Source organism: Schistocerca gregaria, chromosome 8, assembly GCF_023897955.1.
Source record: "Schistocerca gregaria isolate iqSchGreg1 chromosome 8, iqSchGreg1.2, whole genome shotgun sequence".
NCBI lineage: Eukaryota > Metazoa > Arthropoda > Insecta > Orthoptera > Acrididae > Schistocerca > Schistocerca gregaria.
Genome location: NC_064927.1, coordinates 379,784,489 through 379,806,285, shown reverse-complemented (window position 1 = coordinate 379,806,285; position 21,797 = coordinate 379,784,489). Strand labels below are relative to the sequence as shown.

At 41.1% G+C, this 21,797-nt stretch overlaps 1 protein-coding gene across 1 annotated transcript in view; it reads left to right on the top strand.

Moving 5' to 3' along the window:
• LOC126284610 (brachyurin-like) overlaps positions 1–21,797 on the top strand; it is a 200,200-nt gene that overhangs the window by 34,256 nt on the left and 144,147 nt on the right. Inside the window, exon 3 of the mRNA XM_049983671.1 lies at positions 19,355–19,508. Coding sequence (XP_049839628.1) covers positions 19,355–19,508 — 154 coding nt within the window. The remainder of the gene's footprint in view (positions 1–19,354; positions 19,509–21,797) is intronic.

Here is a 21,797-nt window from a genome sequence, read left to right as displayed (position 1 = left end):
TGAAGTAATTTCATGTTCTCTGTTGTAACAAGGGCTATTTTCATCATCGATATCATTGGCGTAGCTACCTTCAATTCTTTTAGTTCATCATGTTCTTTTCCCCTCTATCCAACATTTGGTCGTGTTGGGGTATCAATGGTACTGCGCCACTTTACTTTGTCTTTCCACCATTTTTCTTCCACAATTTGGCAATTTGGGTCTGTAGCAGCTTTCTCTTCCTTAAACTCATCTTCATTGTATCAATCCATCTTGTTCTCGGCCTTCCTCTTGGCCTTGTGCCCTCAGTCTTGAACTCCATCATTCTTCCTCGTATTCTTCCCTTTCTCATCCTCTTCACATGCCCAAACCATTTTAATCTATTCTTTTCATTTTTCTCAGTCAATTTCTCCACTCCAATGTCCTTCCTAACATCTTCATTTTTCACTCTGTCTCTCCTCGTCTTCCCTAGCATACTTGTCAGAAACTTCGTTTCACTGGATTGTATCCTGCTCTCCTCTCTTCTAGCCATAGTCCAAGTCTCTGAGCCGTAAATTAGTATGGATGTGAAGGAAGTCTTGTGTGGCACCGGCTTGCACCTCAATGGCACTTCCCTTCCCCACACCAAGCCCCTCACACACTGGTAAAATGTTTCCCTACAAAGTCCAGAAAATTTGAATCAAACACTGACATACTGAATGAGAGCTGGAAGCCGTAGTAACGCAGAAAATAAACGAAAACATGCACTAAGCCTAAAAATAAAATTATATTTAGCTGATAAATAAGTCTGGAACACACAGAAAACAGATTACCTTACAGCAGGGACGATCAACCTTTTTCGACTTGAGATCTACTACATGGGATTTAGTCCATTTAGAAACGTAGATTTCACACGCGTGAATAAATTAAAATATACACCATCATAAATGTTGAAAAATATTTGGAAGATACTTGGCTTTACATATCATTGCCAAATTTATTATAGTTTGGTGAATAATTTGTCTGGGGCCAACCTTACACAGCCAGATGACCTTAGAAGTTAAGTTCCATAGTGCTCACAGCCATTTGAACCATTTTGAACCAATGGGGGATATGTCAAGGGTTCACAGTTTCACTAGTATCAAAATATACCTCGTAACTCCGTTTCAGTTTTAAATAAGAATAGCCTTACACGTTGTTATTCACAGAGATTTATAGCAATACGAGGTGAGTGGGGTGGAGGTGGTGGAATGATGGGTTGTGGAGATGGTAATGTTGGCCAGGGTGGCTAGGAAAACTCCGCTGAAAGATACAACATATTTGTGTTGGCTTACAATGCTATAGTGCTGCGACGTTCATGTACTCGCCCCCTGCAGGTGCGTGGTCTTCAGATGGTGCTGATGACGTCGGTAGACCGCGGCAGAGGGATTGCCATTTGATGCCCTCATCCTGCTTCGCTGACACTGTTTACATCACTCATAACAGCATGCCTGAGTTAGCTGTATATGGCCCTTAGTCAACAGTGCCAGCAACACGTACGTCCACTGACTTCCTGTAGGTGATTCTGGTAATGGGTTAGGAGCTCGCCCTGGTGTGGAGAGATGGTAGCAGTACTGCCCTCGGTGCGAACTGCTGTCCTCCAAGGCAGAAGATCCGTGCTGTTGTGACACATGGTGGATGGCTCCCCGTCGTGTTGGCTAAGTCCACGTGGTGGACTTAGAATCGTGAGCTGGTCTGTTGGAGCTGGCTGCCCAGACCAGCGTCGAGTTCTGCCTGGTCCATAGCGTGTTGGAGACTGACGTTGACCCCGATCTCATGGAGGGTGCTGTCAATCCGTATAACTGTGCTACAGATAGGAGGTATTTACAGCGATTGGTAGTTCCCTTGTTGTGCTGTTACAGTGCTTCCAGGCATGTACAGACCAACACATGTGTCGCAACGTTTTGAAAATACACCACAGGCCAGCCCGTATTTGCATAGGCATTCTGTGATAGTACCACGATTGCGCAGCTTAAACCTACCGCCTTATGGAGTACAAGAAGACTAGCTTAAGTCAGTAACGCCCAAAATTTAGGGACAGCGTAAGATGCATCATCTCTCTAGGACGACACGGACACCAGGTCTGAACATGTGACCAGTCTCCAAAGCAAGACTTCACCACAGAATGACGACATAGGTTATTTTACAGTTTTTTGTCTTACATCATGCAACAAATCTCCGAATGTACAGCACATTTTCACCCATAATTACCAATCCATTTGTTGCATTGGTCTAAAGGCTACTACACTTCCATTACTGTTTGGGATATCTTTTCACTATTAACCCCTCCAAAACATTAAATAACTGTTTACTTTATATCTCCTTATCGCCGGCAGGAGTGGTCATGCGGTTCTAGGCGTTGCAGTCTGGAGCCGCGCGACCGGTACGGTCGCAGGTTCGAATCCTGCCTCGGGCATGGATGTGTGTGATGTCCTTAGGTTAATTAGGTTTAATTAGTTCTAAGTTCTAGGTGACTGATCATCTTAGACGTTAAGTTGCATAGTGCTCAGAGCCATTTTTTCCTCCTTATCGCGCCCACATGACGCCTCATACAGTCGACAACAGTGCTCTTTTCAATACTGCCAGGTTACTCGTCCTACAAATCACACGTAATTATTTTCTACAATATAACTCTCTTATTAGTATATATAGCTTTTACAATCATCACACCTCCTCCTGTACAAATAGTTAACCCGTCCATCGGTATCTGATGTACCGGATGATCGCACTGCCAAGCGGCCGTCCGGGTAATGCAGATAATGGTTGCACAAATCAGAGTCAACACTAATATAGTGTCCGTGGCTATGACACTTATCGGTCTTGGTCGTCTGGTGCTCCCCTTCCCGGTATTTCGGAACATGAGAAAGCATTTACTCTACAGAAACACGCCCCTCTTGCGTTTCTGCTAACCAGTTTAAGGACAGGTTTAGGGTGAGGATTCAACGTTTCATTCAAGTAGGCAGATTTTTCACTAGCAGGATCGCTAGTGGCTTGTCCAGTCGGTACAGCTGCACCTGCGTAATGTTCATCTTTATTGACCTCGTAACAGATGCTGACATGTGCTATGTCTGCTCCGTTACATCACAGACCGTTAATACGTCTGTATCTCCAGCTTGCTAGAGTAGGAATGGAGCCGCAACTTTTATGCGATATCAATAACCATTATGAAACAGTCTTAAGCTGCACAGAAAGGACACCTATTTATTGATTACCACAATTGGACTGCATATCCATTATCAAATCAGCCATAAATGTTGTGTTACACCAGGAATACAATTGGAAAATTGGCAATGAAATCAATTCGTGTGATAATAGAAATGGCCTCGACATCTTCTCATCTCTACTAGGATAGTTAGCATGAGCACATGTGTATGCCACGTTATCTGCTAACACACTTGTTAATTTCATGGCAATTTCTCAACTTAATGACTGGTGTAACTCAAGACTTAAATTTAAGGATGATTTGATAATGGATAAGAAGTTCTAAATACGGTCATAAACAAAGACCTGTTCCTCTTGTGCAACTTACAATCTCTATAACGCTTACTGTAACCGTTAATAAGTATTTCACTCCTATGCAAACCGAAACGTTCAGCTCCCTCGATTTTACCTAGCTCAAAGCAGTTCACTAGTACCACTTCGATACTTTCACAGAAAACATTCAGTGCGAACCTGCTTGCTGAATGCAGGCTCGCGGCTCCAGTGGGACACATGTCCGATCCTGGCCTTCTAATTGAACCGGCAACTCGCACGTTTTTCCCTTCCAATAGTAGTACCTGTAGCGACCCCATTCCACTTCTAGTGAAGAGGTGCAACATTGGTAAGATAAGGACAACCTACATCTCTCACTTCGACCTGTAGCAACCTATGAACCGAGAACTCCCATCACTAACCTTCCCCCTTCAAAAGGTTTGTCATTACATAGACATACAAAAACATCTAACTTACATACCAATGAACATAAAAGTATAATCATACATATAGCAACAAAATTTCTCCCTCCTGTCCCCATCTCAACTGGCATGCTAATCCATTATGCCTCTAAGTAACATGTACACTCTCACCTACACGTAAACTACTCCCTCCAAATTTCTTGGTGTTCATCCATACGTAATTTCCTGCAGAGATTTTGCAGGGCTTTTGTATACATGCCCCCAAGAAAAAACATCTGTCTCAAGGCATCTGGTGCATCTCGAAATGTCTTCAGACGTCCCACACGCACAACAGTTGTAAGAACCGGTAATTTACCGACGTTTTTGTGTCAACTACCCCATATGGCCCTCGATAATTTGTTTTTTATTTCCAGGTCTTATCCTTCACAATGTACAGGTTCTATAACGGTAATAACTGACCGATTTTATACTGTAGCAATCTGCCCCTATCATTCCCCAATCGTTCCAGGTTCTGCCGTTTGCTCTCTGAACATGCTTCCAAATTTCCCTCACTCTTTTAGGAAAATCACGTAACCTTATTTTGTCAAATGGCGATGGCATGCCTACCTGTAAACTACCTCATATGGTGACAGTCCCATTGCACAAGGGACTTTTGAATTATATGCACTCATAAGGAAAGATAAACACATGCCCCAATCATTACAGTGGACACCCTTCTGACTGTGTAATGTACCTTCGGCGCTGTACCATCAGACTGGAGGTGCAATGGACTCATCAATTTCTTAACCTTAAAATTTAACAAACTGGACTTAATGTTTATTCTTTGATCAGTGGTCATAGTTTCTGGCACTCCCAATATGAACACCCAGCTGTTCACCAATGCTTATGCTACTGTTTTTGCCTACTGGTTATGGACTGCAATAATTTCCACATATCTAGAAAAATGATCAATAATGGTTACACAAATCGATTTCTGGCTGGAATCGTGTTGAATGGCGCAAGAAGGTCCAACCCAATCATTTTAAAAGGCTCCATTGCTTCTTTCAATGTCTAAAAAAAGGTATTAACTTGCATCTCATATCCGCTCACTGTCCCCATTGCACATAACCCCTCACATACCATCCCACATCGTCCTTTATAGACTTCCACCAGCAGCATCCTTTCACCCTTATATTCGTTGTCTACAACCCTCACGGCCTGATAACAAGTGGTCATGCATTTCTTTCAACATTTCCTATTTCAGCATAGCTGGCACTACTACTCAGGTCCCAACCAGTTGTCCTACACAATAACCTTCACTACACAGTGAATGGTGACTGCAGCCCATACTGTTTCGCTGCTTTCCATTGTGCAAGGGCTGTATTATGCTATTTTTCGCCTTAAACTACATGTGTTTGCGTGCCTCTTACCAGGTTTGTGTACTAAGTCATACATGAATGCACTTAGCCTCAGCGCTCAACTAGCCAGCCTACAACAATTGTCCTTAAGCTACAAAAGTTTTTTAAGGGCTGAATTCTTCGTTACTACTGTAAAGCTCTTTCTATACAAATAAAGCTGAAAAACGTAATTCCATATATCACACCAAGCGTCGCTTTTTCTGTTGTTGAGTAATTTTTCTCTTCTCTGCTGTGCTGCCTAGTGGCATGCGCTACCACATGTCCATCTTCATTTACTACTTGACTGTGGACACATCCTATAGCCTGATTGGAAATGCTGATGGACAAGATAAACTCTTTCCAGAAAAATAAGTGCTGGACTCGATGTCAATGGTCTTCTTGACCCTTCAAACAACTCTTGGTATTTCTTTGACCATTCGAACTTTACTCCCTTTTTTAACAGTCGCGTAAATCGCCGGGATACTTTTGCAAACACTTTTATGTATTTGCTATAGCAATTCTCTAAATGCAGAAAGACAAACTCCTTGGTATTACTAGTAAAGGGAAATTCCTGCACTGCCTCTGTCAACCTCAGCTCCGTCTCTGCCCCTTCCATTTTAATAATATGTCATAAATACGTAACTTCTTCTAATGTAAAACGGCATTTTTCTATGTTTACTGATAAATTTCCTGCTCGTAAATTACTAAAAGCTCCTCGCAAATATTACATATGCTCTGCCATACCCTTCTCAAAAATGATTATATCATCCAGATATACTGCAGGTATATCATGCACTGGCGAGGTTTCAGCCCTCTCAGCAGTCCACACTGAAACGTTCCAGGAGAATTTTCAACCCAAATGGCATTCTACAATACTGGAAACGACCTCAGAGAACGAACGCTGTTTTCAGATAGTTCTCTGTGTGTGCCTCTATCTGATGTCTCCTACTTCTGGGATATAAAGTAGAGAAGTATTTACGCAGCCCCAAATTGTCAGTAGTTTCAGTAATGTGTGGGACCGGATATGCATATGTTATGGCTTCTTTATATCTATAAATCGATGTGGTGAAGTTTTCCATACAATTACAACAGCTACACTCCACGAACTATTGATTCTCTCTCTTATAAAAGCCACTATCTGATGCTCAATGAATTCCTCTCATTCCGGTCGCAGACAAAAAAATCTATTTTTTTTGTTGGGAGCACTTTTATAGCACTACGTTTTGCTGCTCGGTTGCATAGAGCGAACATTTCAAGAGTCAGTAAGCGGAGTGCCATCGCTGAAGGTCAGAACTAGGTCAGAACTAGTTTCGGAAGTGTTTGTAGTGACAACTGTTATGTGAGATTGTCGTTTTTGCAAAGGCTGATTTTCGTGAACGGCGTGCGGCGGTGAAATTCTGCTTTTTTCCCGAAAAAGGTGCAATAAAACTCTCTTGAAATGTTGAAAACGGAGTACAAGGACGGTGCTATGGGGAAAACTCAAGTGGTTGTGTATCTTGGCTGTTTCAAAAATGGTGAAATGTTAGATGATGACAAACCTCGTTCTGGTCACCCTTCTACGGTACGAACACAGGAAGATGTTCAAAATATTGTTACAGTCATCAATGAAGTTCAGTGACGTACCACTGAAGAAACTGTGGAGCTGTCAGTAATTCAGTACAGGAATTTATGACAGAAGATTTGGGAATGAAAAAGGTGGCTGCCAAATTTGTGCCACGACTGCTAATTACCGAACAAAAACAAGGTAGCATGGAAGCAGCCTGTGCTTTGAAAGAGTAGCTCCGAAATAGTCCAATTTTTTAGAAAAAAAATATCACACATGGCGAAACTCGGTTCCATGCTTACGATCCTGAATGAAAGCAACAATGACGCCAGTGCAAGACTTCAAGTTCGCCTCGCCCAATGGAAGTTGGACAGGTGAAATAAAACAGTAAGACAATGCCGATCTGTTTTTTCCGTATAACAGGAGTCGTCTATTCAGAGTTTTTTTCCAGAGTGTCGGAAATTTAACCATATTTCCCACTTGGAAGTTTTGAAAAGATTGTGTAACAGAATGCAGCAGAAGTGGCATAATTTGTGGCTGTCGGGTAACTGGTTTTTCCATCATGGCAGTTCCCTTGCTCATAGAGCCCTGTCTGTGCAACAGTTCTTGACAAAAAACGGGGGCGGAGGTAACGGGGGAGGCCTATACTCCCCCCCCCCTCCCCCCCCACCAAATGGAGTATCATATTACACTGGATAAAATGACTTCAGAAATAAGCGAATATATTACTTCATCAGATTCAATCATTCTTTTATAGTTATGTATCAGTATAGGTTGCAATGTATTCCAAATACGTTTTAACGAAAAAATAAGGGCGGAAAATAGCTTACTATCTAAACCAATAAATATCATTTAACTTAAAAGGGACATATTATTATTTATTAATATACACTGGATTTATATTAATGTACGATACCACTTAAAATAATCAAGATATCTAAGTATAGCGGGTGTGTCTACCACACTTAAATTGCTGACCCCAGACAAAAACTTCGAAATCGCCGGACATCTGGGTCAAACCGTATTATATTCTCGGGCACACACATTCTGTAGACACGTTTTTACCCTGAACTCCAAAACAATTACCAAAAACCCTAAATTTTACCAATTTGTTTGTGAAGAATCTCAACAAGCAAAATTCCATTCCCCCAACCCCTCCCTCCCGCCATTAGCCCCCCTTCCCACCTTGGCCGACTTCTAGAATCGTCCCTGACCAAAAATGATAATACCCCTGTTCCTCACCACCCACACTCATTCTGTCTTGCTCTCTGTGACTTCTTTTTATGCCTAGAATGAAAAGAGACATGAAAGGAAAGCATTTTGCTGGTGTTGCTCAGGTGAAAAAAACGCGATGGAGGCGCTCTCAATCACCACAAAAGATGAATTTAAACAATGTTTTGGAAAATGGAACAAAACATTAGACAACATAGTTAGTGCAAGTGAATAGTGCTTTCAAGATAATTGGTTTTTGTTTAAAATGAGAGTAAATTATGTTTAAAAAAGGTTCAGTTTTTTTCGGTATCCCTCGTACATCATGTTGTATGGTTAGGTATATGATATACCGGCGACTCAGTTCCTATGGGGGTATGATGGTGCATTATAGATGTTACTGGTAAAGGCCCTCGAAGAAAAAAACAAATCCTAAAATTCAATCCATGATTTCTCCATTTTCAGTCTCTCTATAAATATATGATTTTATACCTTGCTGCACTGTCCAGTTTCGTTACCCTCGCGCACACTGAGTTCGTTCCCATATTCTCCAAAACTTTGAAATTAGCTAGGAACATTCCCTTGGTGAGCTGCATTCCATCGGCGTCAAAATTATCTACATTCGCGAGCACTGCCTTCCCGTCCAGTTCTTCTAATGCATCATTTTCTGCCAGTGGTTCTATCAGGTGCAATGCATTAACAGGCCATTCCAGTCCCACATTTACCCAGAACAGCTTCCTGGTACCTTGCAGAATAACATCGAACTACTCCTTAGTGTGTTTCACTGCAGTTTAAGTGGTTCACTCTTTAAGATTGGTGCATCTGGAATTCGCGTGTCACTGGCTACAGTCTCCTCTAGTTACAACGTTGTTCCTCTAACTTCAAGCATACGTCACCTAAGGTAAATTTTGGCATGCTATGCTATCAGCACGTCTAATACTAAGATCATGCAGTAACCATGTCTTACTCTGGGCAGGATTTCTATGCAGTGCCTAAAATCTATAATCGCTGAAACCAAAGACTTCACACCATGCCGGCCGCGGTGGTCTCGCGGTTCTAGGCGCGCAGTCCGGAACCGTGCGACTTCTACGGTCGCAGGTTCGAATCCTGCCTCGGGCATGGATGTGTGTGATGTCCTTAGGTTAGTTAGGTTTAAGTAGTTCTAAGTTCTAGGGGACTGATAACCACAGCAGTTGAGTCCCATAGTGCTCAGAGCCATTTGAACCATTTGAACTTCACACCATATCTCCACCTACATTATACGGCAAAGGTCATAATCGCCTCTGACCCAGAGGTCTATGCTTACAACTGACATACGTCCCCCTGTGTCTAATAGAAACTAGTGCTTTCTACACTTCACTATTCACAGTATATTACAGTCTGCTTCTGCATCCATATTCGTTACATCGAAATAAATTGGGCAATCCGCACCGGTGGTTGTGCTTTCCGTTTGCGTTTGACACCTGCTTGTTCGACTCTTGTTTCACATTACCATTCCTACGATAATGTTGGTAGAATCTAGCCACACCACATCTACTACGTTGAGGTTGGCGACATTGCTTCTACACATGTCGTGTCCTTCCACATCTGCAACACCTCACGTCAACGGAAAACACTCCTTTCTTTTCTTGTGTTCCTGTTAGTACATCAACTTCTTCAAACTTCGAAGTTAATTGGGTCGCAGAGTATAAATTGATTGCGGTAACCGTTCTCACCCTTCTAGAGATATCAGACAGTAAGCCTCACAAAATGTGTCCACTATTTTCTTTTTACTTCATGGAGTACAATTGTATTGGCCTCGTCATTATCCCCTAATTCACACGTCGGCACATTCACTTTCCTTATTCTATTGGTAAAATTTTCTACCGGTTCATTATGCTTCTTTGACGTACTATTCAATTGCTCGCGAATAAACCTCGTGCTGTTTTGCTTCTTATACCTTTGTAGCAGACCTTTTTCCAGATCATCAAATGTCTGTGTTCCTCTGAGCCCGTCGATAAATCTGTCATAGGTCTAGGCTTTTCCTACCAATCGTAATTTTGTCACCTGTGATAACTGATTCTGTAATGACCCCCAGTATTAGCTGCTAACTCCAGGTCATCCAAAAAAGACATTACGTTGTCAGTCAACTACTCAGAGAAGGGCTTAATCAAACAGGCTGTGACAGACTCTAATAAAGGAATAGGTTACTCCACTAATTTCAATTCTTCCTCCCTGGCTGCAAGCCTATTGCCAAGTCGGTATTATCTGCTTTCAAATTCAAGTTACAATGACCTCGTTTAAGAGATCGCAAATAATGCTACGCTGTTTTACCACAGAACTGGGAAAGATCAGCCGGTTCTCCTGGCTGTACAAACGTGACCCTCAAATCCCTATGCATCTGTCACTTAGATTCCATGCCCCACACATAAGAAACAGGAAACAAAACACAAAACACAATAGTCTGCTCACTCACCCCTGTGTATGACAAAACAGCATGCTATGGTAGTAAAGCCGTGCTGCGTCGAGTGTGCTGACACCAGTTGTCAAACTTGGACCACAAATACGTCTTACACCATTATATAGCGACCTAGAGAGAAGGTGGTGGAGTGGTGGTTAGTGGTTGTTGTACTGGCCAGCGGTGGCTAGGAAAACTACACTGCAATGTATAACTTTTTTTATTCGTCTTGGTTTAGAGTACTGGAGTGCTGCGATACCCCTGTATTCGCCCTCTGCAGCGCGTGATCCACCGATGGTGCCGATGACGTCGGAAGACCGTGATGCTGGGATGGTCCATTGATGGCTGCATCCTACTTTGGTGACACTATTTACCCACTCAGCAAAGTGTGCCTGAGCTAGCACTATGCGGCCCTGAGTGAGCGTGCGAGTGACATGAACGGCTGCTGGATCCTCTTAGGCTGCTCGGTTAGAAGCTTGCACTGGTGTGGAAGGATGTCGGCAGTACCGGTCTGGCTGAGACTGCTGCCCTTCAAGTGAGAAGTTGGGCGGTGCTGTAGCACTCGGGCGATGGCTCCCTATTGTGTCACCTAAACCTTCAGGGCTGACTTAAATCCTGAAACGTCCCCTTAGAAAAATTAATGAATTACTGTGCTGATAAACCTGTTACGTTATTTGATTTTCAAACAGCTGAGCAGAACTGAACGTACTCAGACATTTCTCTCTTTACTTATTCTGATCAACACTAAACTGACACACAATAATCTTTTTTAGGGCAATGCAATCTGACTTTCGATAATCCCTACCAAAGAATGGCCTTGACTAACAATAACCTATACCTTTCACAAATCACTTACCTCACAAAAATCTTCGTTACTCAAACTACGGCCATACAGCGAGCGCCACTACTGCCAGCTAAATAAAAGATTCAAACTACTGAAGGCACTAACTACTGATAGGCATAGTCAGCTAATGAATGATTTTGATAGAGAACAAACAATGTATTTACCTTTATAATGTTCCAAAGTCTCCCTATATATATACCATTTCATAAGTTCTAGGCGACTGATGACCTCAGAAGTTAAGTTGCATAGTGCTCAGAGCCATTTGAACCAGTTCATGATATCCAGTATTACAAATTTACTTTTTCTGAGGGACACAAGTCCAGATCGTCCGCTCTCAAAATTCTTCCATCTCTCTCCCCACATCCACCACTGCTAGCGGCTCACCTCCAACTGCGCAACGCTACGGGCTGTACACATCCAACAGCCGAGCACAACAATAGCTAATATTCCAACAATGCAAACCAGCCACAGACTTCACACAGCACACTCAGTGATTTTCATATAGAGCGCTACGTGGTGTTACCAACAAAAAACCTAAACAGCCTACTTACAATCCTTAAGGAGGCCTGGAGGACCTGCCCAGAATGATGTCAGTTTCTGACTGGCCCTAGCATGATTGAGACTGATGTGGACCCGATGTAATGAAATATGCTGTCAGACTGGACACAATTGTGCCAGAAACAGGGAGCATTTAGAGCGATTAATAGTACCCATGTTATACCTTTACATTGCTTTCAGGACCTTACAGATCAATGTTTGTCATCAAACGGTGTGGAAACATACCACAGGCTGGCACGTCGTAGCATGGGCTTTCTGCGAGGGCACCACGACTGTGCGGGCTAATTCTACAGCCCTGCCGACCGGAGTGGCCGAGCGGTTCTAGGCGCTACAGTCTGGAACCGCGCGACCGCTACGGTTTCAGGTTCGAATCCTGCCTCGGGCATGGATGTGTGTGATGTCCTTAGGTTAGTTAGGTTTAAGTAGTTCTAAGTTCTAGGGGGCTGACCACCTCAGATGTTAAGTCCCATAGTGCCCAGAGCCATTTGAACCATTTTTTCTACCACCCTGAGGTGTTCTAACAGGATCGCCAGTGAAATTACGTATCACTGCATCTATGCCTGCCCACTTGCCCCACACACTGCTGCACTGTAGCTGCTTTAAGTTAGTAAAGCCCAAACTCTGGCGAAGGCGCAAAATCCTTATTGTCAGGGATTCATTAGGAATTTCTTTCCCGTTACAATAAACGTACTTCTTTATTGCCAGAGATCTCTTACGTGTTCTGAGGGTTTCGACTATCGATAGTGGTTTTGTGGTGGTGTGTTGGGGCTTATGGGTGCCAACACGGCACCACATACCACTATCCATAGTAGTACCTATCACCTGCACCCTTAGACGTCGATGGCGTGCGGTACATTAAGTGCCAAATACGTTTCACAGAAAGAAGGAACTTTTTTTTTTTTACATTTTCAGCATATAATAGCGGAAGGAGTAACATACGTAGTGACTTCAAAGATATAGATAAACGCTGTCGCACTTTATGGCCATCGTGCAACAAGAGCGGTACATAGCCGGAAGTGTCCAGCAGGCACAGTCATGCTGTGGTAAGAATAACAGGTGCATCAGAATGTGAGGCTGAAAAGGCACAGCAACCCAAGAGGACTACAAAGTTGATGAATGCGGGACAGCAGTACAATTCTTGTTGGCAAAAAAGCCTAAATTGCCTACAGATTAGCCGTGAAATACTGGCGGTGTATGGGCCAAAGACGAAGCCGCCTCGTAAAATTTTGCACAGAGCAAACTTTAATCATAGCTAACAGTTGAACTAAAAAATCATGAGAGAAAGCTGTATACTTGGAAGAGACCTGGAGACACTGGTAGGTTTCAGATTGATTATGGTTAGACAGAGATTTAGGAACCAGATTTTAAATTGTTAAGACATTCCCAAGGGCACATGTGGACTCTGACCACAATTTATTGGTAATGAACTGCGGATTAAAACTGAAGAAGCTATAAAAAGGCAGAAATTGAAAGAGATGGGATCTGGATGAACTGAAAGAACCCGAGGTTGCAGAGCTTTTTAGAGGGAGCATTAGCGAACGAGTCACGGAAGAAATGAGGAGTAAGAAAGCCTACAACCTGGTCCTCATTCTGACTGGCTAAAAGGCCCGTAAGTTAATGTCATTCGTGCAGCGCACGTGGAGCTCGCGAGAGCGAGGAGTGTGGTGGCAGGCCTCATCGGATGATGTGGCCCTCTGGAGCGGACATCTGGGAAATCTAAAGTTATCGACCCTTCATGATCAACGAAATTACTTTCCCGCTGCGGGAAGCATGTAAAGCATTCCCGTGCGCGGGCATCGAATTCTACTTAACCATTCCGATGTTTTTCTCTGTATGTGTTTTGGATTAGCGGGGGTTGGCGTGTTCGGTAAAAATCGTATCTGAACAGAAGGCGGAGACATTAGCTTACTGGCAATGGTGTTGGATAAAAGTGTGGCATTTGGCTAGCTTTAATTCATACCATTGGTATTAACTTGTTTCCACGCAAATTTGTCTTGTGCTTCTTTTCCTATTGACTTTTAGTCGTATTGTTGTGATTATTGGCAGTAGTTAATAGTGAGCAGTTTAATGCATTGTACTGAACTACAATGACGGAAAAAATATCAACACCAAGCAGGAGCTGTGCCACATAAACATAAGTTGACAGGCGAGTTTCTACATCTGTAAGATGATGTCTATTAAAATTTGCTAGGAGCACCACCAGGGGAGGCAAGTAAAGTTTGCTTTGAATACACGATGTAACAACCGTGGGCATTGGTTTACCTTTGAGGTAGGAGATGATCAGCTGTCAAGAATGCCTTTAGGGCAACTAGACACCGTTATCAACATCTCGCTGAGTTCGGAAGAGGTCATGTAAGAGGCCTATGAGGAGCTGGATATTCCTTCTGCGATGCTGCAAAAAGACTTGGTAGGAATGCAGTCACTCTACGTGACTGCAACATCAGCTGGGCCACAGTACTACAACGAACTGTCACAAGTCGATTACTTCAAGGACACCTCTGTATAGTGCATTCCACTGATCGCAAACCACCACCGTTTGCGTCTTCAGTGGTATCAAACGAGAGCTCATTCGAGGGCAGCGTGGAGATCTCTTGCGTATTCTGATAACAGTAGATTCTGTCTCCGTGCCAGTGATGGCTATTTTTGGTTAGGAGAAGGGCAGTTGAGGGCTAGCGCCCAACCTTCTGCGTGCTAGACACACTGGGATTACACCTGGAGCTACGATCTGGAGAGCGATTTCGTATGACAAAAGGAGCCCTCTTGTTGTTATCCTATACACCATAACTTCAGATCTGTTCGTCGGTGTGGTGATCCGACCAGTTGTGCTGCCAGTCACGAACAGCATCTCAGTGAGTGTTATCCAACGCGAAAACGCCCCCCCCCCCCCTTTCCTCCCACATAGTTCTGTTGTAACCCAACATACTCTACAGAGTGTCGAAAAGTTGCCTTTGATATATCTCCAATCTAGCACATATGGGACATTATCTAATGATATCTCCAACGTCATGCACAAATAGCATTAACCGTACCTATATCGACTGGCCAACTGCAACAGGCAAGGGACTCTATCCAACAAATTGACATCCGGCTCCTATCAAACACAACGCATGCTAATTTGCATGATTGCCTTCAACATTCTGGTGGCTACATCGGTTGTTAATGTACCAGCATTTCACATTTGCTATGACTTATCTGGGCCTTATATTAACCTGTGATCCTGGAAGGTTAATCACTTAAATATGTTACCTAGACAAAAGTACTCCCTACATTTCATTAATCTACATTAATTTTGTGCTGTTCAGTGTTTTATCGCTGAGTATATTCCAGTGCAGTGGCATGGTCACGGAATCATACCTAGAAGTAGTTAGGCAGCTACAGAGATTTTAATTAGTGACCCTTAGTAGTTCTTGAGGCTGATGATCCTAACATAAACTGATTTTGAATGTGTAGCAGTACAGAGAATTACTCTGAGTCAGCCAGTGGACGTTTCCAATTAAATCCGTTGAACAGCACGCTGTATAATTTGCTTGGCGCTGCGCTTTCTGATAAGAATACGTGCGTTCACGCCGCTGCCGCGAGTGTCATTTCGCGCGAATGTACGGAAGCTTCGAGGAGCGGACGAAAGGAACGTTTCGAAGTGAAACGTGGAGCAACACAATTAATATATAGCCTCTTCGACGCACAAGTTGAATAACAGCGCTGATACGCTGCGATTCTTCTTACAACATTTTTGTTGCCCTACATGATTGATCAACATGTTTATTCCGAGGATCGTTTAAGGAATATCAACAATGTAAAGCGTAAAGTTCGTGATTGACAGCCGTCTGCCGTTGAAAATGGAGGAAACCGATTTTTGTGCTGTTATTAAACATTTTCATTGGAAGTGTTGGACTATAGCACAAATCAAAGCAGAACTGGATGAAGTTCACGCGGACTCTGCACCATCCTGGAAACCATTTCTTTGTGGATTGATAACATTGAACGTGGTGGGACAAGTACCCAAGACCAAGTGCGCTCCCCTGAAACTGCTGAGACTATAGGCATCTCAACTCAGCGAGAGTGTAACATACTGCATGGATAATTTTCTATGTAGAGTCTGTGTGTGAGGTGGTTGCCACGATTGTTCAAAGTGGAGCAAAAGTGAGTCTGGTGCAACGTTTCAGCACATTTCACCAGAGTCCAAATGATAGTCAAAGCAACGGGCAAATGTCGGTGACAGTGTCCGAAGAAAGCAAAGACCATTTTGTGAGCTGTTGAGGTGATGGCGCTGTTTCTTGGGATTACCAAGAAATAATCCTCATAGATTACTTGGCAAAAGGGAGAACCATAACCGGTTCGTATAGTGCTTCATTGTTGTAGTTAGGCAGTTAGTTAGTTGGTTGCGTGTTCCATTGATCAATCGCACGCTACGGAAGCGGTCATGTTGTGGAAAGTGTCAAGTGCACAAAAAAAGCACGTGTGAGACATATATATATATATATATATATATATATATATATATATATATATATATATTACAGTGTTAAAGATTAATATTTATATTATTTACTCCATTCTCTTAAATGGCACAACATGCATATTCTATATCAATAGAGTTATTTATTCCTATTCAGGTATTCATCTATTGTATAGAAGGAGTTGTCAAGGGGATATGATTTCAGTTTATTTTGGAAGCTATTACCGCATTCTGTCAGACATTTTATTTCGTCTGGTAATTTGTCAAAAATTTTTATAGCAGCATATTTTGCCCATTTCAGGGCCAAAGATAGGTTGAGTAAAGGATAGTGTAAGTCTTCGTTTTTTTCTGGTATTATAATCATGAATGTTTCTGTTGTTTTTAAACTGGTCCATTTTGTTGATAACAAATTTCATTAGTGAGTAAATGTACTGTGAAGCTGTTGTAAGTATTCCCAATCTTTTAAAAATATGCCTGCAAGATGTTCGACTATGAAACCCACACATTATTCTAACCACTTTCTTTTGTGCAGTGAATACTTTTTGTGTAAGTGTTAAGTTACCCCAAAATATTATTCTGTATTATAGCAGAGACTAAAAGTATGCAAAGTATGTTAGCTTACTAATTTATATATCGTCAAATTTGGAAATTATTTTGATTGCGAAAGTTTTTGAAGCTAATCGCTTTAGAAGATCGAAAATATGAATTTTCCAATTAAGATTCTCATCTATATGTACACCCAAAAACTTAGTGTTCTCTACCCGGTCTACTGACTTCTGTTGGTGTGTTATATTTATTGAAGGAACTGTATTTTTTCCAGCAGAAAATTGGATGTACTGTGTTTTTCCAAAGTTTAGAGCAAGCCCATTTGCAGAAAACCAATTAATGACATTTCCAAAGACCTTATTTGTATCGTTTTCAATTGGAGTTTCTTTTACTGGATTAATAATGATTCTTTTATCATCAGCAAACAGTGTCAGTTCAGCTTCTTGTTTCAGATAAGAAGGGAGGTCGTTCACATAAATCAAGAATAGAAAGGGACCCATGATTGAACCCTGTATAACAACTAATGTAATTTTACCCCAGTTACATGAAGTGGCAAACTTATTTAAATCACGTGACCCATATAAAGAAACATTTTGTTTCCTGTTCTGTAGATACGACTTAAACCATTCATATGCTATCCCATTTATATCATAGAATTGTAATTTCTGTAACATAATGTCGTGGTTCACACAGTCAGATCCTTTGGACAAGTCACCGAAGATTCCAGTTGGTGACATTTTACTATGTTAAGACTCTATTATGTGGACAGTGAAATTGTATGTTTCTGTCTCAGTGGAACAGCATTTTTGAAATCCGAACTGTGATTCCATTAGTGTTAAGATGCCTAACCACTCTTCAGTACATTATTTTGTTGAAGATTTTTCAGAATGGTTTAAGCAAGGACACTGGCCAATAATTATTGACATCTGCGGTGTCCCTCGTTTCGTAGAGAGGCCGACAATGGTATATTTAACTTGTCTGGGACAATATCTTGAGTTAGTGATGCATTACATATGTGACTCAGAACATCAGCTTTTGTTTTAATATCTCATTAGAGATGTTATCTACTATAACATAACATTTATTTTTCAAATAGTTAATAATTTTGCTTATTTCACAAGAGGTTGTCAGGTGAAACATAAACTGACAAAAAATTTTCAAAACTGACTCTTCCATGTACTGCCTGGCTTTTTCTTTTGAACTATTCTCACCAATTTTTTCTTCTACACTTAAGAAATGGTTGTTAAATACGTTAGCTACTTGTGTACTGCTGGTTATGATGGTCTCATTTTCTTTAATACTAATACTGCCTACCACAGAGGTTACATTTCCTGTCTCCCTTCTTACAGAATTTCATATTGATTTGATTTAATTGCTGGAGTTGTTAATTTCTTCTGTAACATACGTATTTCTTGATTTCATTACAACTTTTCTCAGTGTGTTAAAATAATTTTTATAGTGTGATACAACTTCTGGATCTTTACTAGTTCTTGCTGTCTCATACAGCTTTCTTTTTCTTTCTGAAGGCTCTTTAATACCTGTAGTAACCCAAGGTTTCTTTGAAAAGTGAGTGGTGTTGTACTTAGTAATTTTCTTTGGGAAACAATGTTGAAAAAGGCATATAAATTTATCAAGAAGTATGCTATATTTATTATTAGCATTTGGCTCATTATATACACTTCCCCAATTAAGATTTCTTAAACTTTCTCTGAAGTGCTCTGTAGATACTGGGCTGAGCATCCTCACACTTTTACTTAATGGTTTCTGAACTGTACACCCTGTTAGATTTTGTAAGTTAATCAGTTGTGCATCATGGTCTGACAATCGATTTACCACAGGGAAAGCATGTGTTCGTTTTACATTCTCTTTCTGTACAAATAAATTATCTGTTAGTGTGCTACTGTCTTGAGATATACGTGTAGGTAAATTGACCACTAAGTTATATGTTGTTAATAACACTTCTAGTTCACTTTTCCTATCAGAATTACTTAAAAAGTTTGAAACTTGCGTTGGCTGAAAACAGACCAAGGTTGGCACGCAAAAAAGTGCTCGTTCACCAGGGTACTGCACTATCCCACACACCAGCAATAACGATGGTAAGAGTACTTGAAATGAGGTCTGAAATGGTTCCTCATCCACCCTATTCACCAGACATAGCCCGAAGTGACTTATTCATATTCCTTAACTTGAAACTTTGGTGCGGTGGTAAGAGATTCTCATCAGAAGAGGAAGTGATAGCCATAGTCAACGAGAATTTTACAGATTTCGACAGGAAGTATTTTTGAAGTGGGATGAAAGAGCTGGGAGATCGCTGGGCCAAGTGTATATACTTGAAAGGAGTCCGTGTCGAGAAATAAGGTGATGTGCTTACGAAACAAACATTTTTCCTTGCTTTTTTTACGATACTTATCAAACCACAGTAGTACATCTTAATATTGCGATTTGAGAGTGCATGTTTGGTAGCTGTAGTATCACAGTACGTGACATCTGTTTGAAAGGTGCGTTGTCTGATTCGCGCATCGTCGGTGGGAAAAAGGTGCAGCCCGGCGAAATCCCGTACCAGGCGCTGATGGTGTCTGACTACACATCGATTTGCGGAGCATCGCTCATCTCCAAGTCCGCCGTCCTCACTGCGGGACACTGCGTCAAAGAGTAAGTTAGCACTATACATATTTCATTACTCTACATTAACTTTTGGTGTTAATGAAAACTGCTGGAGTTGGCGAAATGTACAGAAACGAGAGAAAAACAATTTTAACGATTTTTATCAGTTTTATTTATAATTTGAAAAAAAAATCTTGGCTATCACAAAATAATCGTTATAAAGATTTTAATACAAACCAGTAAATACAGAACTTTGCTCAGTCAATTAGTTTTTCTTTTTGAAGGAGTACTTGTCTTGGGATTTGCCATATTTGAGCGTTTTTTTATTCCCCAATGCGTCATTATAAAAATCTTTACAACGTTACGGAATGTTAAAGTTTAATTCCAGTTTCGCCATTACGTATTCAGCCCTCAATCTATTTCTTGAATCAGTCAGCCGTTTCCACAAAGTGAAAATGCCCTCTCAACACCGGTGTTAGAACATGAAATGAACACAGTAAACTGGAAAATATTTAATAAGTTTAGTATATTAGAATGCTTAAATACTTCATAGATAGATTTTGTTTTTAATTTAACGGGGGTGTTTGCTTAAGCTTCTCAGTAATTTTATTTACAATTTCCTCAACACTGCAGGACTCATTATTATATTCGTCTAGATCTGTGAGTTTGGTGAGTGATAAGTTTTCTCAACACATATAAAGAGCCTTGGGAAAAAATATATTTTCCAATGCAAATATTCCCGTTATTGCCTAATTATTATCTTCTGAAAAATCAAAGTGATCGTCCAGGTATTTCCATGAATTTTTGTACCATGTAGTCAAAACAGTTTTGATAGACTCTTGTTCATTAACTGCGAAGCTGGTGAGGACATTTGAGCAAATAAATCAAAATAATTTTAGTTAATTCTTTGCTCTATATTTAGGCCTAAATCTGTTTAGATGTTAAAGGTTTCACACGAAAAAGCATTACTTTTATCTAAAAATAAGATGGCGCTCTGAAACATTTTTAAAGCATTATCTAGAAATCGAAGGAATCATTCCGTTTTCTTTGCGTGGTTGTCATGAAAATATTTTGCTATTACAACTGGACTGTTACCGTAGAATTTTCCCAGTAGCAGGATGCAGTGACAGCTACCTTGTTTTGACGTGTCGTATAATATTGTGATATTCTGTTCCAGCAGCAGCAAAGTGTTCTTTTAAGGTCTAGACTCTCTGGGTATTCTAGGATAAGTGCTCGTAGACTTTAAGTATCAAATTCTCAACTTGAAACTTGCACTTCCCCCTAGCATGACGGATAACATTGTGTACCACGTGTTTTGAATAGCCTTCAGACAAGATGTTGACATTATCTTGAGAAAGTAACTGAATTATTTTCGCCAAAATTAACATTAGGGTCTTCGGCAGGGAAGTCAGATACGTTAATGAAATCTAAATCCCGCGCTTTGAGTCTATTTGTTATATTATTATAAATATCGATCGCTTTTTCATCCGGGTCCTCATAAAAATCAAGCACGCAGATGCTGATTCCATTCTCTGGAGAGCAAAAACTGACAATTATTGGAAATAGTTATGAAAATTTAATAGTCATGGGCGACTGGAATTCGATAGTAGGAAAAGGGAGAGAAGGAAACGTAGTAGGTGAATATGGACTGGGTCAAAGAAATGAAAGAGGAAGCCGCCTGGTAGAATTTTGCACAGAGCACAACTTAATCATAGGTAACACTTGGTTCAAGAATCATAAAAGAAGGCTGTATACATGGAAGAAGCCTGGAGATACTAAAAGGTATCAGATAGATTATTTAATGGTAAGACAGAGATTTTGGAACCAGGTTTTAAATTGTAAGACATTTCCAGGTGCAGATGTGGACTCTGACCACAATCTATTGCTTATGACCTGTAGATTAAAACTGAAGAAACTGCAAAAAGGTGGGAATTTAAGGAGATGGGACATGGATAAACTAAAAGAACCAGAGATTGTACACAGTTTCAGGGAGAGCATAAGGGAGCAATTGATAGGAATGGGGGAAAGTAATACAGTAGAAGAAGAATGGGTAGCTTTGAGGGATGAAGTAGTGAAGGCAGCCGAGGATAAAGTAGGTAAAAAGACGAGGGCTAGTAGAAATCCTTGGGTAACAGAAGAAATATTGAATTTAATTGATGAAAGGAGAAAATATGAAAATGCAGTAAATGAAGCAAGCAAAAAGGAATACAGACGTCTCAAAAATGAGATCGACAGGAAGTGCAAAATGGCTAAGCAGGGATGGCTAGAGGATAAATGTAAGGATGTAGAGGCTTATCTCACTAGGGGTAAGATAGATACTGCCTACAGGAAAATTAA